We start from the raw sequence: 26158 nt of genomic DNA, 5'->3' as shown, positions 1-26158 counted from the left end.
GAACGATCAGCTGATCGTTCACTATAGTCTGCCGCTGGTAAAACCGGGAAAAAAAAAAAAAAAATCAAAACGAATTGCGTTGTTTTGCAGCATCCGTTGCATCCGTTGTGTCACTATATGCAACACATCCGTTGCATCCGTTACACAACGCAATGCAACGGATACCGTTCAACGCAAGTGTGAAAGTAGCCTTACTAAACCTGACAGGGAACACCTGGGAAGTGAAAACTATTTCCGATGACTACCTCTTGAAGCTCATCAAGAGAGTGCCAAGAGTGTGCAAAGCAGTAATTAAAGCAAAAGGTGGCTAATTTGAAGAACCTAGAATATAAGATATATTTTCAGTTGTTTCACACTTTTCTGTTAAGTATTTCATTCCACATGTGTTAATTCATAGTTTTGATGCCTTCAATGTGAATCTACAATTTTCAGAGTCATGAAAATAAAGAAAACTCTTTGATTGAGAAGGTGTGTCCAAACTTTTGGTCTGTACTGTATGCCCAACCTACATCACAGTGTTGTCCATGGTTCCCCAACTTATTTCCCTAGTAGTGACAGTTGTGTACCTCCTCCAAATATCATCATACTTCTCCAAATAACCAAGGCAGTGCTTACCTCCTGCCAAGTCACTTCACCCATGTATGGACAGAATTGCCTTCCACCTTTCCCAGAGCATGCACCTACAATGTACTCTCTATTGTCAGCTATCACTTGTAGCTTGCCAACATCAATCTTCCCCAACAAAGGTCTTATTTTTATACTGCTCCTGAATGCTTTCTCAGCTTGGCAGGAGCAGATATTGATTGTCTTTCCTAAGACAGGTGCAGTCTGGTGCTGGCCTTGTCCATCTTGAGTGTATATTACTGGCACCCCCATCTTCACAAGGTTTTGATCCATACACATACTTTAATACCTAGTCCCTGCATCAGTGAGATTTAGAATTAAATGCTTTTAAAAATCCAAATATATTGCATCAGAAGGGAATGGCGAATAAAATCTGTCATTTTCCCTGCAGGGACAAAGCATTGCACAGGATAGTAATAGGATGTCCGTCTCATTAAAGGGAATCTGTCACCAGGTTTTTGCCACCTTATCATAGATTACTCACAGCAAGTTGGGCTGCAGTGTGTACATCGCCCAGGCCAAAAGCTAATGCTCTACCAGGATACAGCTAAACCCCCACTAATGTGGAAGCATCACAGTGCAGGAGAAGCAGATCACACACACACCTCCATGGAATGGAGGGGAGGCGAATGCTAGATGATAAAACTGCACACTGGTGACTTGCATAGAGCACTGTTCACATGCAGATGGCACAGTCACAAACCCACAGCCTATTAGGTGACGCCCTTCTATTAGATCAGGCGGGCTGCCAAGCCGTACCCCACTGTGTATCATGCACGGACAGACACTCTACAATGCAAGGCCCAACAGAAAGGGGCCTGGCTGTATCCTGTACAAACAAAAAAATATGAGGTATGAGCTAATGCTCTACTAGCTTTTGGCCTGGGCGATGTACACACTGCAGCCCAACTTGCTGTGAGTAATACTTGATTTTTGGAGGACATTGTCCTCTTTTGTTGCTATTTTTATATTTAGTGTAGGGACCTACAGACATGAGGTCCCGTGACGAGGGTGTAGGCTTACGTTTTATGGGCATAAATACCAACAAAAACTTCATATTTTTTTGTTTGTACAGGATACAGCCAGGCCCCTTTCTGTTGGGCCTTGCATTGTAGAGTGTCTGTCCGTGCATGATACACAGTGGGGTACGGCTTGGCAGCCCGCCTGATCTAATAGAAGGGCGTCACCTAATAGGCTGCGGGTTTGTGACTGTGCCATCTGCATGTGAACAGCGCTCTATGCAAGTCACCAGTGTGCAGTTTTATCATCTAGCATTCGCCTCCCCTCCATTCCATGGAGGTGTGTGTGTGATCTGCTTCATCTGCACCTGTGATGCTTCCACATTAGTGGGGGTTTAGCTGTATCCTGGTAGAGCATTAGCTTTTGGCCTGGGCGATGTACACACTGCAGCCCAACTTGCTGTGAGTAATACTTGATTTTTGGAGGACATTGTCCTCTTTTGTTGCTATTTTTACACCTTATCGTAGAGCAGCATATTGTAGCGGCAGATATCCTGATTCCAGCGGTATGTCACTTACTGGGCTGTTTGGTGTAGTTTTGATAACATCACTGTTTAGTCAGCAGTAGGTTATCATTAGAGGACTCCTTGGCCTTCTGCCAGCTAGTCCAGCATATTCATGAGCTCTGTATAACTGCTAGATCTGCAGCAGAGAAAACATTGATTTTATCAAAATGACAGCAAAAGGCTCAGTAAATGACATATCGCTGGAATCAGGCTCTCTGTCTCTAAATGATGTTGCTCTCAGATGGGGTAGCAAAAACCTGGTGACATATTCCCTTTAAGGGGCAATCCCAGTCATCCAGAGGGAGATTTGCTCTCCGCTTTAGCTGGTGGAGGCCTGTAAGGAATCCTAATAGCCATATGGATGTATTTTGTCTAAAGTAGCCTACTTTGGTCTGGAAAATTAATGCAAATGCACTATGTAGAGTATACTTTATAAAATTTATATTTGTAATGTTTGTTTTCACTGCTTATGTAAATCTTCCCTCTACAGAACTTCGGTAGCTCGATAGTTGTGAATCCAGAGAAAGATAAGGACATGGTGCAAGACTTGCTGGATTTCAAGGATAAGGTGGATCATATCATTGACGTCTGCTTCCTGAAAAATGAGAAGTTTGTCAATGTTATGAAGGAATCCTTTGAAACATTTATCAACAGGAGAGCGAATAAGCCAGCCGAACTCATAGGTACTCTCCACCTTTTTACCTAACAGTCGTCATAATTCTGTAAAAAAAACAAACATATATGTTAATATTTCTAGTGTTGACATTGAGGTTGGACTGATGCAGCCAATGGCCAACATCTGATGACAAAAATGCTGTGTGTGAAACTACTTTCATGGAGCAAAACAATGCAATTGTGTACAATTGTACAGTATATGCGTACTTTGCATACGTTATTGTTTCTAATCTGAAATACTTTTATTGTAAATGGTAAATGTAAGGCAGGATTTTCTGACAAAGCATGATATTTATAGAAGCCAACTGTAAATGACATAAATTCATTATAAATTAAAGGGAATTTGCAGTTTTTTTTGCTATGTAATCTGAGAGCAGCATGATGTCGGAACACTGATTCAAGTTATATATCACTTACTGGATGGCTTGGTTCAGTTTTGATAGAATCCCTGTTTTTTCTGTTGTAAATATAGCATTCAGAATGCTGAGCTGTGTATAACCCTGCCCACACCTCTGGCAGCTTCCTGTATACACTGTGCATTGACAGCAAGTTTTACCAATCAGTGGTAGGGGCAGGGTTACATAGATTAACTGACCTGTACTTGAGACCTGGTCCTCTACTGATAATCTCCTGCTCATAAAACACTGATTAGTTTATAAGTGACGCATTACTGGAATCAGGCGCTATTGCTCCAATAGTATGTTGCTGTCAGATTAAATAGCAAAAATCTGCTGACATATTCCCTTTAATAACACAAGAACTTGCTATATTATATTCGTTAGACTTTATATTTACAACGATCTTCACATTCCTAGTTCTGATTCATTTTTTATTACAGCTAAATATGTTGATTCTAAGTTGCGCTCTGGGAACAAAGAGGCGACGGATGAAGAACTGGAGCGGTGCCTTGATAAAATTATGATAATTTTTAGATTCATTCACGGTATGTTGGTGACTTCATGCAATACGCACTAGACTATGGTTTATTGACAAACTGAATCATGTAGATTCCCTCTCTGTTAAAGTGGTTTTCTACTCCTATTTCAGCTCTTTCATATGTCCTAACTTTTCATAATCCCTTTTCTTATATACCTTTCTAACATTAGCCATGCTGCCTCTGTGAGCACATCTCTGTATGCAAACACTACTTACTCTCTGTTACATGCTATTCACCCCAAATCTGGGCAAAGGATCCAGACAGAATGAGAAGAGCAGGTCACTCTGCTCATGATGGACACTGAGCTGCCATTCACAGTGTCCGATCACGCAAGCTTAGGTGACCGACTGCACAGTCCTCTGCGCCAATCCTGCTGATGCTTTGGAGTGCCATTCAGGTCATATATGCAGAAGTTTGACAGCTCATTATTACACTTGTCAATTGAAAATGCTGCTACTTGCGCTCTGAAGCATCAGCAGGGTCAGTTCAGGGGACAGTTACCGCTGATATCTCAGCTGGCAGATGCATGGTGCACACTGACACTGCTGATACTTTGGAGTACAGGATGCAGATGTAGGCAGAACTAGACTGCTCCTCCCAGTGGTTAGGCCCTCCCATCATCTATTAAGCCGTCAGTCACAATCAGATTAAGAGATCAAGTAACTTAAAGTTGAAGTCTCATAGAGGGGTGAAGTAAAAGAAAGTAATTGTAAAAATATAAAAAATAAAAATTAGAAACGAAAACATGTTTCAATTATAAATATGCATAATTGGTAACCATGTCTGAACAATACAATCCCCTACAGTGAATGCCATAAAAAAAAATATATGGAAAAACACTGGAAATAGAGGAATAAAATGCAATCATTAGTCACATGTAAAAAAAATGCAATCACTAAAAACATCATCATCATCAGCAGCCCTGTCAGCGGAAAAATACAAAAAGGTATCACTCGAAAACTCTGGTGATTAAACTGTTATTTTTATAACGTTGATATTTGTGTTCAAAAGTAGCAAAACATAAAAAACCTATTTAACTGTATCCCTGTGATCATATTGACTTTCAGAATAAAGCTGTCTTATCGCTTTTACGCTACGATGAATGGTGTAAAAAAAAACAACAAAAACCGTTCCAATATTAATATTTTTTTATACACTGTTTCCTAAGGATTCAGAATAGATAGCAATAAAAAATAGCTTTTTTTGCTCCAAAATATGTATATATTTATCTAATATAGCTGTCTTCTCACTTATACCGCATAACGTATATTCCTGAACTGCCAGTGATGATTTTTATGATTATTATTTGTTCATTCTGCCTCCCTAAAGTCACAATAACACTCAGTTCACGTTTATCGTGTGTTCCGTTTTGAGTACTTAGGCTCCGAAAAAGTGACATGATTCCTTGTCCCCCTTCTCCTCCCCAAAACCAAAAAAGATTGAGCGAAATCTGCGCTTCCAGATGCTTGCTGAATCCCACAGTGTGCCTAAACCACTGTTAGGCTATGTGCGCATGGTGCAGTTTTGTTTCTTCAGTAAAAAACACACACTATGGCAGAAAAATGCGCCATTCGTCAAAAAGCACATAAATAAACACATGCGTTTTTGCCGCACTTCAGTGCGTTCTTGGGTTTTTCACTACAGACAATGGAAAAAACGCAGGTCAAAAATGCATAAAGAATTGACATGCTGCTTTTTTCTGCATCCAAAACTGCAAAAAATGGCAACGTGCGCACAGCCTTCCCGAATTCTCATAGACTTTACTGGAGAAGGTAATGCATGCAGTTTAGGGCAATAAACTGCACCCAAAAGCGCCACGAAAATGCAGCAAAAAATGCAGCGTGTGCACAAGGCCTTAGTGTCCACCTGTTTGGCATCACAATTTCGGGCACAATGTATTGGGCACTACAATAACATATTTGCTATTTTTACTCTGCAACAGCCAGTGCGTGATCATCACTACACCTAGAGATTAATTTCCCCAAATAGGGTCACTTCAGAGGGTTTCTGGCATTTGGGAGCTGTGCCGATGGATTGCTAACTAATCAATGGAACATCTGTGCTCCAAAAGTCGAATAGCGCTCCTTCCCAGGGGTAATTATGCAACACACTATGTTGCCATGTCTTCCTATTTTCTCTTGTGAAAAATGTAAAATCTGAGGCTAATACAACATTTTAGTGGTAAAAATATAATTATTTTTTCTTCACCACCCAATGGTATAAAATTCAGTGAAACTCCTGTAGTGTCAATATGCACAATGCACCCCTAGATGAACTCATTGAGGGTTTGTAAAATGTGGTCCTGCACTGGCACCTTCAGGTGATCTGCCAATGTGACATGACATTCGCAAAGAAAAATATTCTCTTCTTCCCTTCTTAGCTTTGCACTGTGCCTGAACAGCAGTTTCTGATTATATATGAGATATCCGCGTGTTCAGGAGAAATTGCTCAACAATTTGTGGTCCATTATTTTCTTATTAGCCTTTATGAAAATTTAAAAACTTTAAGGGAACCAATCATCAGGATTTTCGTATATAAGCTAAAGCCAGTGCTATACTGGCACAATCATGCTGATTCTCTACAAACCATTAATGGTCAGCTCGGATGTTTAGCCTTTCAAATCCAAGAAAGTAAAGTTTAAAAATTCGTCAGCTTTTTGAGTTACAATTGCATCATAGCAGATAATCTCTGGGTGGGTATTCATGCAGTGGCCCGTTGTCCTCTTCTGCAGCTAATCGCTACAATCATCTGTTCTCCACTCCTGTTGTGACCGCACGCGCTCCCGCAGTCACAGCAAGAGCTAAATAAGCGAGAGCGCATGTGCTACCCTCTCAGCTAGAATAACAGGGTATTCACAAAGATGGCGCCGGAGATGAGAGCTATGCGCATGCGCCAACTCCGACACCAGCAGAGAGAACAGAGAGGGAGGAACAACAGGTGGGAAGGGGCGGGAATCCATATGAATACCCACCCAGAGATTATCTGTGCAGCTGCTCGGACTCGCAAAAATATTGTGCCCATATAAATCAATGGGGACCAAAATACAGAGATTAAAAATGTTGGTGGAAGGGATAGGGGGGTAGGAGTGCGTGCGGTGTATTCATCCAGGCTGTGTCATGGCGGCAAACTCCTTACAGGTCAAGCTTTCTCCTTCCGGAGCCGACAATTCAATATTTACTGTTTTGCCCACCCACCGGCGCGTGTAATTGGTTGCAGTTAGACACGCCCCCACCCTGAGTGCCAGCGTGTCAGCTGACTGCAACCAATCACAGGCGCCAGTATGGCCGGTGGGCGGGGAAAGCAGTGCAAGTGTCTGCGGGTCAGTATGGTGAGCGTGCATGTAGACAATCACATGCGGTCCGCTCCTGTCAGAAGAGTGTGTGGGGCTGTGCCGGTGATGTGATGTCAGACTCGTACAAGTCTGGTATGACATCACCGGGCACAGCCTGCCGCTCTCTGAACATGAGCGTGCATGTACCGAGAAACACATGCATTCTCCTGTCAGAGTGTGCGGCTGTGCCGGTGTTGTGATGTCCGACTCGTGTGAGTCCCTCACAAGTGTGACTCCGGCCTAAAAGAAGCCACTTGCAGCTCTTCTTTTTTTTTTTCTTTATTATTTAAATAAATAATTAAAAAAAAATCCTGACGTGCGGTTCCCCCTAATTTTGATCCCCAGCCAAGATGAAGCCAGCTGGGGGCTGGTATTCTCAGCCCGCAGCTGCCCGGTATTGCCGCATCCATTAGATGTGGCAATCCCGATGCTTTACCAGCTCTTCCTGAATTGCCCTGGAGCGCACAGCTGCTACTAAGCCCTAGGTTAGTGATGGCAAAGGCGTCTATGAGATACCTCCACTATTAACCTGTACATGAAAGTAAACAAACATAGACACCGCAAAAATCCTTTATTTGGAATAAAGTACAAAACACACCCTCCTTCACCACGTTATTAAAACCAAACACCCTGCAGGTCCGGCGTAATCCACACGAGGTCCCACGCCGCTTCAGCTCTGCTACATCCCACAGCTAGCGGTTATAGAGCACGACCGCAGGCTGTGGCTGTAGACAATGACTGAGCCAATGACTGCAGGCAGACGCTATCACAGGCTGGGGACATGTCTGCCTGCAACCAATTACAGACGAGAGGACGGCCGGTGGGCAGGGAAAACACGGAAAGCTGTGTGTATGCGATGTGTGTATGCGCACTACAGGAAGGGAATGTGCGACCCGGAAGCAGTTTGCCACCAAGACACTGAGTCTCGATAAGTATGAAAAACTCGCTTATTTCTTGTTCTGTTTATTTTACCTTTAAATCCCGAATCCGAATCATGCGCCCAGAATCGCATGCCCGGATTTAGCACCTGGCCATCTTTGAAGCTGCGCGAATCCGGAGTTTTTAAAAAGCTGACGAATTTTTAAACTTCACTTTCTTGGATTTGAAATGCTAAACATCCAAGCTGCCCACTAAGGCTATGTGCGCACGTGTGCGCTCTGCACCGCACACAAAGGTCTGCTTCAGAGCGCAGCTGAAAAGCCCCATTCTGAAGCGCCTGGTGCCCGCAGAATTCGTGCGCTCTGCATGCTGCCTCTTCCTATAGACAGCATGCAAAGCGCACGGAAGAAGTGACATGTCACTTCTTAGAACGCATGCTTCGGGCTGCAGCCGAATCGCTGCATTCTAATACGCCAAGTGCGCACGTCTCATGCACAATCTTCATAAATTGTGCTGGGGACGCAGGACGCATGCAGTTACGCTGCAGAACGCAGCGTAACTGCATGCAATACGCACATGTGCACACATAGCCTTATGGTATGCATAGAATCAGCCTGATAGTGCCAGTACAGTACTGGCTTTAGCTTATATACAAAAATCCTGATGATTGGTTCTAAAGCAACATTTTAGTGCAATTTTTTTTTTCTCACTGCGTCATGTTATATAATTTTGTGAATCACATGTGGGCTTAAACAGCTTATTATATAACTAGATTAGTTCTTTGATGAGTATAGTTGCAAAAAGCAGTCTTTTGTCAGGGGGTTGTGCTGTTTTGGCCCCTCAGGGGCTCCTGCAAGCATGACCTGGGCTCCACGATCTATTCCAGGAAAATTTGCATTCCAAAAATTAAAGGGCATTGCTTCTCCTCAGAACCCCGGCATGTGCGCAAACAGTAGATTCTGCCCACAAATAGGGTGTCAATATACTCAGTAGAAATTGGCCAATAAATTTGACCTGTTTGAAAATGAGAAATTTGGAGCTAAAGCAACAATATTTTTTTTATTATTCCACTTTGTATTAATTGCTGAGAAGCACCTGAAAGGTTAGCAAACTGTCTGAATGTGGTCTTGAATACATTGAGGGGTGCAGTTGTTAAATTGAGGTCTTGTTTGTGGGTTTTCTGAAATATAGGCTCGTCAGTCAGTTCAAAGCTGAAATATGCCCTAAAAATGTAGGTTTTCTAAATTTCAGTGAAAAAAAAGTGAAAAATTGCTGCTAAACTTTTAACCTTTAACAACCTAACAAGAAAAAGTTATTTAGAAATAATACTGTCATAAATTAGACATGTGGCAAGTGTGTTATTAACTGGTTTGTGTAGTATGACTAACTGTTTTATTTCCATAAAAAGTTCAAAATGTTGTGATTTTTCTACATTTTGTCAAATTTGAGATAATTTCATAAATAAATTCAGCACTAAATAAAGAACAATGTGTAATGATAAAACTGTCTGAGAATCCCTACGATAGGAAGAAGCATTCAGATTTGAAAAATGTAGCCTACTCTGAAAGGTGTAAAGTGTCCCTGGCATTATGGGTTTAGAATAAGATCGTGGTGTTTTTCTCATATTCTTCAAGTACAGATTGTTGTTTTTATTTATTCTGCAGGTAAAGATGTGTTTGAGGCTTTTTATAAGAAAGACCTTGCTAAAAGACTGTTGGTGGGAAAGAGTGCATCTGTTGATTCGGAGAAATCAATGTTATCTAAACTGAAGCATGGTATGTATGAAGGTTTGTAGTTGGGGCACCCCTCAAATGTGTGACTATTAATAGGTGGGATTACTTAGTAAACATCTGCATGCTCAGTAGGTTATGTAGGTGGCCAGAATGCTGCATCCATTCCAAATTAAGTGTCACTGTGCTCTTCCGATAATGCAGAGCCATGAGCGAGAGCATAGGTCAGGTCAGCGATGCAACAATGCAGTCTACCTGGACTATAAAAGAGTATTTCCACCTCCAAGATCCTATCCCAATATATAGTAGGTGAAATAATAATAGAAAATACCTCCGAAAAAAGTAGTATAGTTCTCATGATATAGCTACGAGGGGCGATCCAAAAGTAATGATAATCAATAATAAACACAATGAATATATTAAAAAAAATATATATATTTTTCTACATAGTTTCCTAACAAGTCTATACATTTAGTCCATCTCTTTTCTAAACTTAGAATTCCCTTCGAAAAAAATTCTTGATCTTGACCCTCAAAAAAATCCCCAACAGCGGTTATCACGTCGCTATTGTCGTCAAATTTCTTGCCCCGGAGGTGTTCCTTGAGGGGAGGAAAGAAAAAGAAGTCACTGGGGGCTAGATCTGGCAAATAGGGGGGGGGTTCCACCAGTTCAAAGCCCGCTTCTTGAATTGTTGCCATGGCAACTGCAGCTTTGTGAGCTGGCGCGTTTTCTTTGTGAAACAGCACTCCAGCCCACAGTTTGCCGCGCCTTTTCTCCTTATAGCCTCCCGCAATCTTCTTATTTGTTCTGCGTAGTAGGAGCTCGTAATAGTGGCTCCCTTCTCCAAATAGTCCACCATAATAATTCCTTCAGCGTCCCAAAAAACGGACGCCATAAACTTCCCTGCTGAGCTTGACACTTTGAATTTCTTCGGCGTCGGTTCGTTGGCTCGTTTCCATGTCATCGATTGTTGTTTAGTTTCGAGATCAAAGTGGTGGATCCAGGTCTCGTCCATGGTCAAAAAACGTGACAAAAAATTCTCCTTGTCTGCTTGGAACTTTACTAGATTTGCTATTGAAATGTCAACTCGTTTCTTCTTTTGCTCGTCGGTTAACATTTTTGGCACCCAATGACCTTTCTCATATGCAATTCTTTTGCAAGGATTCTTTGAATACTGCCATATGAGATCCCTGTGGCCTCAGCTACATGCCTGATAGTCCCTCTTCGATCTGCCAATACAACTTCTTCAACTTTTTTTCACGTTTTCTTCATTGAGGGACGTGGATGGGCGTCCTTCAAGGATGTTTATCTTCCGTCGATGTTCTTCCCAGCTTAAATTCCTTGGCCCAGCGTGCAACTGTGGAATATGGAGGAGAAGAGTCCCCCAATGTTTCCACCAAGTCGCTGTGTATGTCTTTGGTAGTAATTTTTTTCTAGCAGAGGTATTCGATGACAGCTCTGAGCTCGTTTTTTTCCATTTTGATGTTCACTCCTCGGCAGTTCATATTCAAATGAATGTAGCTCCCGGGAATCGTGGCCTATTTAAGTGATTTTTTTTTTTCCTGGACTAGTGCGTACCTTAGAGAGAAGAAAACATTTTATTTTAATTTCTGTGTGCAATAGAAATAACCGATTATCATTACTTTTGGATCGCCCCTCGTAAAGGGAGTACGGTGCAAACTAAAGGTTAGAACTGAAAGATATTTATAAAGAGCATTATTGGTATCGGACAACTTTTTTAACCATATTATTTATGGGATGACCTGCTTTCAACTTAATTTGATCCTGATAATTGTATTTCCCCCGATTCTGGTGTGACTTCTTGTTTTGCTCATCGTAGAGTGCGGTGCGGCATTCACGAGTAAATTGGAGGGAATGTTTAAAGACATGGAGCTATCCAAAGATGTAATGATTCAATTCAAGCAGGTAAAACCATCTTGACTTTTTTTTTTAAAAGCTATTTACAGAGAAATCAATTAACTGCATGTAAACTTGAAGTCTAGCTAGTAGCTACGCTTTCAGAAAACATTTGGCCTGAAACCATCGCAACTCTACTTGAGACTGAGGACTGGTCTAATTAAAAACTCATAGATAGGACTTGTCAGAAGTTCTAACATTTAAAGTATAACAGAACATTTTACATGTATCTTATGTCCTCTTTGGTTCTGCTTGTGAGGTCATGCGTGTTTCATAGTATGTCATCTATGTCTTGTCTGAGACTGTACTCACTATCATCATTCTTTAAGCAGATTTGTCACCAGATTTCACAGTACAAACTGTATACATTATTAGATAGAGCTCTTACATCTGATGAGGCTAGTGTACTGAATTTGAAAATCCATATCCAAATGCCTGTATTATCCAAATATATAAAAAAAAAAACTTTTTAATATTAGACAAGGGTCTAAGGGGTAATATTTCTCCTTGAGGAGAGTGGCATGTCTGACTTGTCAGTGTAAGGAGCCTTCGAGGCCATGCAATGTCCATCTAGGAAATTAATATAGAGTGCTACTTGCAATATTAGACATGGAAACTTTCAAAATGGGTTACAGAGCCATCCTGAAGTGAAGTGGATTTTTAAAGTAAGTACACAAGCCCCATCAGCTCAAAGAACTGTTTACTAATGTAAGCAGTTTACATAGCGAAATCTTGTGACAGACCTGCTTTATCTAAGCCATAATGGTTGATGGGTCAGTTTTCAAGTAGGCCCCAACATATCCAATAGATCCAGTTAATTTATAGTGGGATCAGTTGGTATTCCTACAAGAAAAACACTGCGTATCTCTCAACTTTGGGGAAAAAGCCAATGTGAAAAGACCCTTTTTCCTTTTTTTTTTTTTTTTTTTTTAAAGGGAACCTGTCACTAGATATATCTCTTTTTTAAGCTGCAGCCAGCACCAGTAAACTCTTATACACAGTACTCTATAATGCTGTGTATAAGTGCCCAGGCCGATCTGTTCAACGTAAAAAAAAACCAGCTTTTATTATACTCACCTACGGGGCTATTGGGTCCGATGGGTGTCGCTGGTCTGGGTCCTTCACCTCCTCTCTTCTTGTGATCACTGTCCTCCTTCCCTGCTCCATGTGGATGACGCGTCCTACGTCATCCACACAGAGGTCTTCATTGCGCTCCTGTGCACGTGCACTTTGGTCTACCCGGCTGAAGGCAGAGCATAGTATTGTAATGCACATGAAGAAGTCAAGACCGCAACGCACTACAATACTATGCTTTTCCCTCAGCAGGGTAGACCAAAGTGCACGTGCGCAGGAATGCAATGAAGGCCTCTGTGTGGATGACGTAGGGTGCATCATTCACACGGAAGAGGGAAGGAGGACGACGATGGAAGGAAGAGAGGAAGCGCCGATCCAAGATCAGCAATGCCCATCAGACCAGAACGCCCCATAGGTAAGTATAATAAAAGCTTTTGTTTACGGTATACAGCGCGGCCTTTTCTAGAGTGCTGTATATAAGAGCTTACTGGTGGTGGCTGCAGGTTATAGGGGACAAATCTGGTGACAGGATCCCTTCAATTTGTGCTTTAGATTTTATCTGCATATGTGCTAAAAAGCAAAATTTATGTAAGTGGGGAAAGTACGGGTTAAGCTGCGCTGAAACTACAGGAAACCATAGTTAATAATTACTTTTTATTTGTTCACAGGTCTATGTGTTTCAGAGACATATCCATCCCCTTCTTGAGGACATCCAAAAGGAATCAAGTAGATAGATACTTGATTCCTTTTGGATGGCCTGATGAAACGCGTAGACCTGTGAACAAATAAAAAGGAATTATTAACCATTGTTTCCTGTGATTTCAGTGCAGCTTAACCCGTACTCTCCCCTCTTATATGGATTTAATTTTCGGGGCTGCTGCTGACCACCACCATCACATGTGCTACAAGCAGTTGTGACTTTTCACAACCTAACAAGGCGAGTACAACTCCAGTACTGCCCTCATTTTCCCTACCGGGTAAGGCCCCTTTCACACGTCAGTGATTCTGGTACGTTTGTGCTTTTTTTTTTAAACGTACCAGAATCACTGACATACGCAGACCCATTATAATGAATTGGTCTGCTCACACGTCAGTGATTTTTCACTGCACGTGTCTCCGTGCAGCGTACCCGCGTGTGCGTGATTGCTGCACGGAGACATGTCCATTTTTTTCTGGCATCACTGATGTTCCACGGACCACGCAGTGGTGTGGTCCGTGAAACACGTGCCAGAAAAAAACGTGCTTTTAAAATAATAAACATTTTAACTCACCCGGCGTCCAGCGATGTCCTCTGCAGCCCGTCCTCCCTGCTGCTTCTAAGCCGGCTGATTACTGTCGCGCATATTCATTATGCGCGACACAGCCGACCCGGAAGCAGCTCCTGCGGGGGTCACCGCCGGCCGGATGCTGCGTCGCGGGAGCGATCAGCACCATGGACAGCAGGAGCGGGCGCAGGTGAATGAATCTCTAAGAGCAATCACGGGCCACGGAGAACGGAGCCCGGATTGCACTTAGACAACCCACGTGTGCCATGATTTTCGGCACACGCAGGGACATGTGCGTGTTTTACACGCCAGTGAAAAACGTCTGTGTTTTTCACTGACGTGTGAAACGGGCCTAAGACCCTATTGCGCTCTTATATCCACAGCTCTTTATCTTCCTAAAGCAAAATCTGGAATAGTGTGCTGTTGTAATCTGGTAATTTGGTACATAGCAATATTCTTTATTCTGTAGCAATTTTAATATGGACTAAAAATATCAATTAGCTCAATTTACACTGATTCCAATGAAATGGCACCTGTTTAATCCAAAATGTGATAAAACTAGGACCATGCTGGACTAGCAGGATTCTCCTTGATAGTCCAGTACTTCACCCAGTGGGTTTATAAGTGTTGTCAGCGACTCCGCACTGGACATATCAAACATTGCCTTAGAGCAAACATGACTGTGAAATATCTATTATTGCAGAACCCCTGCAGGCCAGCACCCTGGATTATCTCTGTGCATGCCAAGTTCTGCCTTGTAATATGTGCACTTGTTTTTTGTTTGTTTTTTTTAGAATTTTTTAAATGAAGAACCCCTGTTAATGAAGTCTAATAAAATCCATTATCTGTATATTTGTTCATTGGCTGATTTGCTGTTTGCGGATTCAGCTTCTTTTTAGCGTGTGGAGTGTAAGATGAAATATTTTGCTGCCTGGAAACCTTTGACAAGCTGCTGAGTCTTACTTGCCTTTAATTATAACCTCTGTGTGGATTGTGTACCTTGTACAGCGTTGCTTGGTGTTAGGCAGCCTTTTAGAGCCATTATGTCTTCATAGTGCTAAATATTACATAAGAATAATAAGAACTGTATCAATAACATCTCCATACCATGATAAATTACACTGGCCTACAAAATGTTGCCTTTTGTGTTAGATATATGAAATGGGCTGTTACTTATGGTAATTTGTCCTCTGATTCCAAATCTGCTTTCAGAATTTTTCTATCGGGCAGGGATTTTGAGTAACACTAAATTCAATTTTTGGAAAAAAAAATTATTTTTAACAAAAATTACTTGACACAATTTTATTTTTTTTAAATTATTTAAAAATGATTGATTTTCTAGAATATTTAGCTGCAGGCTCGTCCCTTTTTAGTCCCCAACAGTCGTCTGCGAGCATTTTTGGGCTCTATTTCCCTGTATAACAGTTTTCAAGTAGCGTAATGTACTGATGATACCGTTCCTTGTGCTCATCATTGACATCTTCATGGTTATCAGGGAAATAATCTAAATGAGATTGCAAGAAATGTATCCTGAGAAACCTACTGCCCCCCAATTCTTTGTAGCGTTGTAATAACGCGGTCACAAGATCCCTATTGTTTGGTGCTCTATGGTTGCCAAGGAACTTCATTACTGCATTTTTCAACAGCTTACTTAGTTTTATGTCAAAATCAGTGTCTTTCATAATTTCCTTATTTGTGGCCCCTCAAAAACTCCTTCCTTTATCTTGGTGTCACTAATTTGTGGAAATTTGTTTCTAAACTATGCACAACCCTCGCCATCACGATCCGTCCATCGCCTTGTCAAAGTTCTTCATCAGTCCAGTGACTGAAGGAAAGCTTTTGCTGGAGCGCCCAGAGGCTGATGCATTCTCTCTTCCAGGAGTCACGGTTTCTTGGTGGCCGCTGTTTTTTTGTGAAATGGTTTTTGCAGTCTCTGCTGTCCCATCCACAGAGAAAACCACAAAACATTGTGTAGCTGAGCCGCAACTCAAGCACCAAGACTATTACCTCCTGATCACCACAAATATGCCACTGCAGAATTCAAGTGAAAAGGTTTTGGTACCGTGTTAGCCAGTTGAAAAATTATTGAATGTTCTCAGTGAGAGGAACAAAATTATAATCTTGTGATACCTTTTAATGGCTAACTAAAATAAGTTTAGTTAGCCATTAAAAGGTATCGAGGAACGAGTAGGCACTCGGATTATGGTATGGAACTCAAGTACGTTGAGCCATGGGATCTGACGTCTATTCTTCACTCCCCATTGTCCAAGGTTGAAGGTCACATAAGAAACTCCGTTATATTCCGAGACACCATGTTGGCCTGGAGATTGGTAAGACGGAAATTGGGACTTTCATGGAAGGTATCAAAATACCTAAATCCTTGGGCATCACCAAACTTCCCCCAGGGGAGAGAGAATAGACTATTCCTCAAATGGAAAGAGAAGGGCGTTAGGAGAATGACAGATGTAATGAATGTGGAAGAGAGAAGGTGGATGACAGGTCGGGAAGTGCTTGATAAATACAACCTCAATGGCTTCCACATTATTCAGTACGAACAATTGAAACATGGAATAATGAGAGAGCTGGGTGAGATTGGTAGGGAACTGAACAAGAGTATGATTGACGAGCTTATGGAAGGCAATGTAACAAATTTGAATGTCTCTCGAATATACCGAACATTTAGAGGTGTGCTAATATCCCGGGAAGATAGTCGTACACTTTTAGCATGGAAAAAACAACTGAAAGGGCAAGAAGTGGTGGAGGTCATATTGAAAGGATGGGTTCAGATGCGGAAACAAGTCACCAATGAGAGCTGGAGAGACACCCAATTTAGGATATTACACAGGGCAGTTTTGGGTTTCAACATACCGGGCAGGGAGGCACGGTGTCCTAAGTGCCATAAAGAAAAAACAGACATGCTACATGGCCTGTGGGAATGCAGGATGATAAAGAGGTTCTGGAATCAAGTCGGAACACTAGCCCAGACAACATGGAAAATTTCCTGCAAACCAGAGCTAATGGTGTGGATTTTTCACTTCTTTGAGGGCGGAGTGAGAGGGGGTCTGAATTCTCGGGACAAAAAGACATTTGCAATCATACATGATATAGCTATGATAGCTAAAAGGTGCATCCTAAAGCATTGGATACAGGAGGAGGCTCCATCCACAGGGGAAGTCATCGGGGAATTACATAATCTTTTGAGGATGGAGAAACTAGAAGCAGAAAGGGACAAAGACAATAAGACTACCAAATTTTTTAGTAGGTGGAAAACTTTTATTGAAGTTTATCTTAAACAGGAAGAAATAGATCATTTAGTGGCACCTTTTAGGAATACGGAGTGGTACCTTCTGAGTGAAATCCAGGGCAGCTTGGGAAAATTGAGGATTACTTAGCGGGGACTAAGGTGAAGGACAAGGGTAAGATGGTATGACATGACCAAGGCACGGCGTCAACAGTAGAAATATTAAAGAGTGGCACAGGGACTTAAGGGTTTGTTTCATGTAAGTTAAGTTTGGATTCTATAATTTTGACTTATTTTATGTCAATGTACCTGATAATACTTCGTATGATACGATATTGTGTAGAATATGTAAAATCAATAAAAACTGTTTGGAAGAAAACAATAAAAAAAAATGCAAAAAAAAAAAAAAAAAAAAAAAAAAGGTATCACAAGATTATAATTTTGTTCCTCTCACTGAGAACATTCAATAATTTTACTGCAGAATTCGTAACGGATTTTTGACAGCAGCAGGCGCATATTTTCATAATTCTTTCAGACTTTCTGCATAAGCTAGAGGAACGGATGTTGCCATTATGCAGAAGTACTGCTTTTAAACTGGTTTATAGCATTTAAAAAAGTTTCCGTTCTTGAGGTCTGGCTCTTGTTCCATTGCATCTACCATAGAGTTTGCATCATTGCAGTAAACTAGGTCCCCTTCAGTGAAAATAATTATTCAAGTTTCTGCTGTCTATGGCGGAAAGAAATATTTTGGTCCCTTGTTCCAGCATGTGTCAGCCTTTGAGTCTCGAAGACAAAATCTCAGCCTGACTTTTTGATAGGTTCAGATAAATCATTTAGATGAACCTGGTTTAGTTTGTGAGGCTCCCCAGACTCATGGCCTAAAAAAATCAGGATCTTCTCAATCAGCTGTTTCTTCGACCAAATCAGAGTCTGAATCTTCTTCCAGATCCAAGGTTCAAGATGTTGGTGGAGTTGGGGACTGGCAGCTCTGAGCTATGTGAGCCCGGCCTAACTGCTGAAGAAATGTTTGGGTATTTCACCGAATTTCTTGCTGTACTGATTATTCCAGCAATCTTTTCGTACAGAAATAACAATCTGTAGAATGGTCTCTTGTCTCTCGCCATACAACAAATGTCATGTGCCATGGTTTACCACTGAGCCAACTTCTAAGAAGTGTAACACAGGATAAGTAATAAATATGGGGGCCCAAAGTTTGTCTTGTCTCCAATTTTGCACTGAAAATACAAGAAATAACTTTTCTTCACCAGCGACATTATGCTTCTTCTGTGTGGTTTTAAAGTGGGTGGTTTACACAACTGCGCAACATGTTTAATAGACTGTCCCACCGCAGAAGAACAACATCATTAAATGTACTATCATATTAGTTTAAAGTAAAAGAAAACTTAGCTATAAAAATACAACTGATATTCACAAAGGACGGTGAGATCATGCAGCTTTTTGGTGTGTAACCCGTGAAACCCCAAAGCGCACAAATCACTAAGACTAGTCAACCTTGGAAAACCCAGCGCTCTGTTTGTTACCATAGTATGTGCAAAGTTATAACAATCCCAGCACCTAAAAAAAAGGAAAAGTAATTTACGAAGGCTAAATTTATTGGAAGAAACAAAATTATGGAAAATTGAAGCCCGGTAGGAAAATTCTGATTGCAGATTTGGAATCAGCACACAAAAATGCTTTAAGAACAACCAACAATACTCTTATAACAAATTCTTTGTTGATCAGTGCTGGAATTTTTTGTACAGTATATGCAGAACCATAGCGACCCTGGCAACATAGACTTGACGGTCAATATACTGACAATGGGTTATTGGCCTACCTATACACCAATGGAAGTCCACTTACCAACAGAGGTAGGCAAGCACAAAGATTTTACCATTAGAAATAGTTTTTTGTCTTGTGGTGTACAGTTTTCTCATGTGTAGAGGTAAAGGGAATCTGTCACCAGGTATTTGCTACCCCATCTGAGGACAGCATGATGGAGTTGCTGGGAGGCTGATTCCAGCAATGTATCACTTACTGAGCTGCTTGCAGCAGTTTTGCAGAGATGAAAAGTCTCTGAATGCTGAGCCCTGTATAACTTCGCCCACACCACTGATTGTCAGCTTTTTGTGTGCACTGTGAATAGGCAGAAAGCTGTCAATTAGTGGTGAGGGCAGGGCTATATAGCGTTCTTGACTATAATTGACTATCTGGCAGCAGGTTTGTTAGTCATCTAGTAATAAGCTCCTACAAATAAAACAGCAAGCCGCCCAGTAAGTAACACATCACTGGAATCAGAGTCTCTGTACAATATACTGCTCTTAGTTTAGGTATGAAAAGGCTGCTGACAGATTCCCTTTAAAGAAGTGTTCCTTTTAATTAATTAATGTAGATAGCTAAAATAAAGAACACTATAAGTTTCTAACATGAGTCTCAATGTATTTTTGTGTATGTATATAACAAAGATTTGTGTATATATAAATATACATTATATATAGAATATAATATACATATATATATGTACATACACCCCCCCACCCCCCGCACAGTACAGCTTACACATCCTAATTATAAGTCCAGTAAACTCATGTCTCTGAAATGTTTAATGGTATAATTCATACAAAGGACAGATGCCGAGACTATATTCTTCTAGAGGGCTGACACAGACTAGGTGTGGTGGCATTCACATGACCCATATACACACCATGCGACCTTATTTTAAAGCACCATGACAATGTCTGGGGGGAGGGGGGGGGTTCGGCGCTGGAGTGGTGCTTTAAATGGAAGTTCCCTGCCCAATGTAATATACTCACCCTCTGGTATTTTCATTCTTTTTCTTCTGTTCATAACTTCTGACTAGCCAGAATTTAGAAGTTATGTCACAACCACTCAATATAAGTCTATGAGAGCCTGTATGTGGCCAGAACGAGGCTCTCATAGACATGCATTGAACAGTGACCTCAAGTGTGCTCCAAGAAACACTGAAGCTACCAGCAGGTCACAAATCACTGGAGACCGACCAGCGCGCCACTAGAAAAATATATAGACGGCGGCAGGTGAGTAAAAGACGGAGCAGGGGACTTAGATTTGAAGCAACACCCCATCTATTGAATAAAAAAGCACACTGGAGCAATGCTTTAAGATAGCAGAAGGGTGAGTCAGTACAAATAGATGCCAGGTGGAATAGGCTAAGTTCACATTTCCGTTGATTTGTATCAGTCACATGCGTCGCTTGACGCATGTGACTGATGCGCTGTTCAACGCTGTACAACGGATGACAAAGAACAGAATTCTTTGTCGGATTCCGTTGTGTGCGGGGGGCGGAGTTCGGGGGCAGAGCCGAGCGGGGGGCGGGGCCAGGCGCTGAGGATGTCAGTGGAAGTGCTGCGGTCTGCATGGCTGGGGACAGGTGAGTGTATGTGTGAGTGAGTGAGTGTGTGTATGTGCATGTATGTATGTATGTATGTATGTGTGTGCACATGCAAAGTGCGGGAGGGGGCGGAGCCGAGCGGGGGGCGGGGCCAGGCGCTGAGGATGTCAGTGGAAGTGCTGCGGTCTGCATGGCTGGGGACAGGTGAGTGTATGTGTGAGTGAGTGAGTGTGTGTATATGTATGTATGTATGTATGTATGTATGTGTGTGCACATGCAAAGTGCGGGAGGGGGCGGAGCCGAGCGGGGGGCGGGGCCAGGCGCTGAGGATGTCAGTGGAAGTGCTGCGGTCTGCATGGCTGGGGACAGGTGAGTGTATGTGTGAGTGAGTGAGTGTGTGTATGTGCATGTATGTATGTATGTATGTATGTGTGTGCACATGCAAAGTGCGGGAGGGGGCGGAGCCGAGCGGGGGGCGGGGCCAAGCGCTGAGGATGTCAGTGGAAGTGCTGCGGTCTGCATGGCTGGGGACAGGTGAGTGTATGTGTGAGTGAGTGAGTGTGTGTATGTGCATGTATGTATGTATGTATGTATGTATGTATGTGTGTGCAAATGCAAAGTGTGGGAGGGGGCGGAGCCGAGCGCTGAGGATGTCAGTGGAAGTGCTGCGGTCTGCATGGCTGGCGACAGGTGAGTGTATGTGTGAGTGAGTGAGTGTGTGTATGTGCATGTATGTATGTATGTATGTATGTATGTGTGTGTGTGCACATGCAAAGTGCGGGAGGGGGCGGAGCCGAGCGGGGGGCGGGGCCAGGCGCTGAGGATGTCAGTGGAAGTGCTGCGGTCTGCATGGCTGGGGACAGGTGAGTGTATCTGTGAGTGAGTGAGTGTGTGTATGTGCATGTATGTATGTATGTATGTATGTGTGTGCACATGCAAAGTGCGGGAGGGGGCGGAGCCGAGCAGGGGGCGGGGCCAGACGAGGGTGTCAGTGCTTGTCTGCATGGCTGGGGACAGGTGTGTGTGTGTGTGTGTGTGTGTGTGTACATGTGCGGAGTGCGGGAGGGGGCGGGGCCGAGCGGGGAAGTGTCGGCCTCCCTGCACACGTAACCAGCCTAAATATCGGGTAACAGCAAAGCACCCGATGTTTACCTTGGTTACGGGCCTACACCGCTTAGCGCTGGCTCCTTGCACCGTAACCAGGGTAAATATCGAGTAACCAACCAAAGCTGGTGACGTGTGCAGGGAGCCAGAGAGCATGCGCAGCGAAATCCGACGGATCTCGCTGCTCAAAAAACGTTACATGCTGCGTTCCCCCCGCCCGGCGGTCAGTCGTTCCACGACTGATCAGTCGGGCGGAGGGTGCAACGCAGCATCATCAGTCACAATCCGCTGCTCATACAAGTCTATGGGAGCAGCGGAATCCGCTAAACGGATTCCGCTGTTTACAAGAGCAGCGGATTGTGACTGATAGATTTTAGCGGAAATGTGAACTTAGCCTTACAAATAATCATGGCGCTGGTACACAATTTACATCCAGCATCATTTAAACTTTGGGGGTAAGTGAATAACAGGAGTCATATGACTAATAGGATGTTTAGTGTTACAAAAAAGAAAATTCTAAATTGGAAAGGTATAGATAAAACCAGAATTGCTTTATTAACCCCTTCATGACATCCGCCATTCATGTACAGCGCATGTTGGATAAGAGTGTAGAGCAGGATCACGTGGCTCGCTCCATACCTAGCAGGTAATGGCCGTGCAGGGTCAGACTGGGGCCTACAGGGGGAATTGACTCTAGGGGCCCGCTCTAAAGCTATATGCAAATACCTAATTAGCTGTTATCCCGGACCCCATTATAGTGGAGCATTGACTGTAAAATACAGGCGGCTCCTGTACATCTACTGTGCTCACCATAACTGTGATGTACGATTACAGCAGTTTGCAATAAAAGTTTTTTTTGGTGAAAACAAGTTATCACCAATCCACAGGTTAGGTAGGTTATAAATTATTGATCAGTGGAATGCGACCATTGGAAACCGCCCCGATCGGAAGAATGGGGAACTTTTATTCCTGACAGGACACCTGTGTCCCCATTATAAAATGCATATGTGAGCAAGGATGGTTGACCTTAGGGAGATCAACATCCACCACTGCGGAGACACCATCACGTGTTTCTCAACGCAGTGATTCTAGAGCAATGCCCCCTGGGAAATATTCAAAGCAAGAAGGCCTGCGGAGACACAATCACATGTTTCTCAACGCTGGCAGGAAACTAGCCAGGTCTTTCACCGGGAAGGAACAACCACGGGAAGGGCAGTCTCCAGTCAAGGAGACCACCTATGCCAAACATGGTATCCATCCACAGACAGCCGTTTCGGGGTATTTGCCCCTCATCAGTGTGGAGTAGGAATCTGGCTAGTGGGAGCATTGCCTAGTAAAAGACTATGTGAGCAAGGATGGTTGACCTTAGGGAGATCAACATCCACCACTGCCGAGACACCATCACGTGTTTCTCAACGCAGTGATTCTAGAGCAATGCCCCCTGGGAAATATTCAAAGCAAGAAGGCCTGCGGAGACACCATCACATGTTTCTCAACGCTGGCAGGAAACTAGCCAGGTCTTTCACCGGGAAGGAACAACCACGGGAAGGGCAGTCTCCAGTCAAGGAGACCACCTATGCCAAACATGGTATCCATCCACAGACAGCCGTTTCGGGGTATTTGCCCCTCATCAGTGTGGAGTAGGAATGTGGCTAGTGGGAGCATTGCCTAGTAAAAGACTATGTGAGCAAGGATGGTTGACCTTAGGGAGATCAACATCCACCACTGCGGAGACACCATCACGTGTTTCTCAACGCAGTGATTCTAGAGCAATGCCCCCTGGGAAATATTCAAAGCAAGAAGGCCTGCGGAGACACCATCACATGTTTCTCAACGCTGGCAGGAAACTAGCCAGGTCTTTCACCGGGAAGGAACAACCACGGGAACGGCAGTCTCCAGTCAAGGAGACCACCTATGCCAAACATGGTATCCATCCACAGACAGCCGTTTTGGGGTATTTGCCCCTCATCAGTGTGGAGTAGGAATCTGGCTAGTGGGAGCATTGCCTAGTAAAAGACTATGTGAGCAAGGATGGTTGACCTTAGGGAGATCAACATCCACCACTGCGGAGACACCATCACGTGTTTCTCAACGCAGTGATTCTAGAGCAATGCCCCCTGGGAAATATTCAAAGCAAGAAGGCCTGCGGAGACACCATCACATGTTTCTCAACGCTGGCAGGAAACTAGCCAGGTCTTTCACCGGGAAGGAACAACCACGGGAAGGGCAGTCTCCAGTCAAGGAGACCACCTATGCCAAACATGGTATCCATCCACAGACAGCCGTTTCGGGGTATTTGCCCCTCATCAGTGTGGAGTAGGAATCTGGCTAGTGGGAGCATTGTCTAGTAAAAGACTATGTGAGCAAGGATGGTTGACCTTAGGGAGATCAACATCCACCACTGCGGAGACACCATCGCGTGTTTCTCAACGCAGTGATTCTAGAGCAATGCCCCCTGGGGAATACCCCGAAAAGGCTGTCTGTGGATGGATACCATGTTTGGCATAGGTGGTCTCCTTGACTGGAGACTGCCCTTCCCGTGGTTGTTCCTTCCCGGCAAAAGACCTGGCTAGTTTCCTGCCAGCGTTGAGAAACATGTGATGGTGTCTCCGCAGGCCTTCTTGCTTTCATTATAAAATGCAGTGGCGGCTCACATGTGTGACTGCAGCTCCATCCATCCTCTGTGGAGCAGTCAGATAAAAACAAGTGCAGCGCTCACAGCCACTGAGGGAATGAATGAATCAGTGGTCGAGTCGGACATGAGCTCCAATGGGGATAAAATTTTCACATTTTGCCGATCAGTGCAGGTCTTAGCAATTCAATCTCAGTCTCAGATCCCAACTGATGACTAAGTTATCACTTACCCTTAGGCCACGTTCCACTTTCAGTATTTGGTAATTATATTACATCAGTATTTGTATCCAGGAGTGGGTGAAAAATACAGAAGTGGTGCCTGTGTTTCTGTTATACTTTTCCTCTGATTTTACCACTCCCAGTAAAATACTGACCAAATACTCAATGTGTGCATGTGGCCTTAGAAAAGGTTATTACTTGTTTTCACCGGCGAACCTCTGTAAGTGCATATTTTCTACAGTGTAATAATCACAGGACAGGGAGGAGTTAAACATTCAAGTATTTAGTCTCCACTGAAAATAATCTCCCCCTTTATATAGAGAAAAACTAGCCTCCATACATAACACAGTCCACTATACCAAGACTAATAATACCACATACAAGGGAGAAATACCACCACACCGTGACCAGACCACATATTACCACCCCATAATGACCGAATACAACCACATACAAGGGAGAAATATCGCCACACCTTAATTAGACCACATGGTAACCAAATATTACCAGATACAAGGGAGAAATATCGCAACACTATGACCAGGCCACATAATGACCAAATAATACCACATACAAGAGACAAATACCACCAAACCGTGACCAGACAACATATTACTACCACATAGGGACCAATAATACTACAATAATGATCATGAATAAAAATCACAATACTAATACTAATTTTATCATTAGTGCCATTATACACAGAGCTTTGTATATAGTGTATAATGTGTTTACATATAATACACTGACTCACCAGTGATGTCTCCAACTGAGTTTATTCATCGCTTTTTCTCTTCATCCGGCACTGGCCGCCATCACTTCTTCCTGCCATGACTGAACTCTGCAGAAAATAAGTCACCTGACCACTCCCAGAGCACATTCCACACTTTTTCCCTAATTTCTACACTATGTCAGACTTTTGCTTCCCCCATTGAAGAGCGTATCCTCAAAATGAACCTATATTTAAATCAGTAATAATGCCTCTTAATTTAACCCTACAGTAATCATGTCCCCACATGCCACCATAAACCAATAATGTATGTTACTTGTTCTTGCCCCATATAGCAATTATGTTCCTCATCCTGTCCCCATTTATTTAAAAATGTCTCCCCCGCCCCCTTTTATTTAATAATGTCTGGGGAAATAAGTGGAATCAGAAGGGGTTGTTAATTGCTTCCTGCACAAAATATCCCCTCACACTGCTCGTCTCCAAAATAGTGCCCCTTTCCATAATGTCCCTCAAAACTTGCCCTTTCTATAATATCTCTCCCATACTCTCCGCAAAAAGTCTCCCCTGCTCCTCATTATACTATGCTGTCTTTCACAATCCCCTTCCTAATTGCCTTATAATGACCCTCATTGCCCCATAATGTCCCAATCTGCTTCATAATTGCACTATAATGTCCTAATCAATCTGCTCCATAATGTACCCCATTTCCCCATAATGTCCCTCATTGCCCCATAATGTCTCTAATTATTCTATAATGTCCCCCACTGCCCCATAATGTACCAATTTGTTCCATTATGTGCCCCATTAAGTCCTCCACTGCCCCATATTGTCCCCCATTGCCAAATAAAGTCCACCACCACCCCATTATGTCACTTGTCAAGTAACACTCTTCCCCCACCA

The 26158-nt window shown here is 42.9% G+C and overlaps 1 protein-coding gene across 2 annotated transcripts in view; it reads left to right on the top strand.

Annotated features, from left to right (window-relative positions):
* The window catches only part of CUL4A (cullin 4A), a 156139-nt gene that overhangs the window by 93001 nt on the left and 36980 nt on the right, over positions 1 to 26158 (top strand). For both annotated transcript variants that reach the window (XM_075336644.1, XM_075336645.1), the window contains exons 12-16: positions 2640 to 2832; positions 3663 to 3767; positions 9636 to 9746; positions 11542 to 11627; positions 18962 to 19069. In XM_075336644.1, coding sequence (XP_075192759.1) covers positions 2640 to 2832; positions 3663 to 3767; positions 9636 to 9746; positions 11542 to 11627; positions 18962 to 19069 — 603 coding nt within the window. The remainder of the gene's footprint in view (positions 1 to 2639; positions 2833 to 3662; positions 3768 to 9635; positions 9747 to 11541; positions 11628 to 18961; positions 19070 to 26158) is intronic.

The sequence above is a fragment of the Anomaloglossus baeobatrachus genome, chromosome 2 (assembly GCF_048569485.1).
Source record: "Anomaloglossus baeobatrachus isolate aAnoBae1 chromosome 2, aAnoBae1.hap1, whole genome shotgun sequence".
Lineage (NCBI taxonomy): Eukaryota > Metazoa > Chordata > Amphibia > Anura > Aromobatidae > Anomaloglossus > Anomaloglossus baeobatrachus.
The sequence above is the reverse complement of the archived record's forward strand: the minus strand, read 5'-3'. Positions and strand labels throughout refer to the sequence as shown.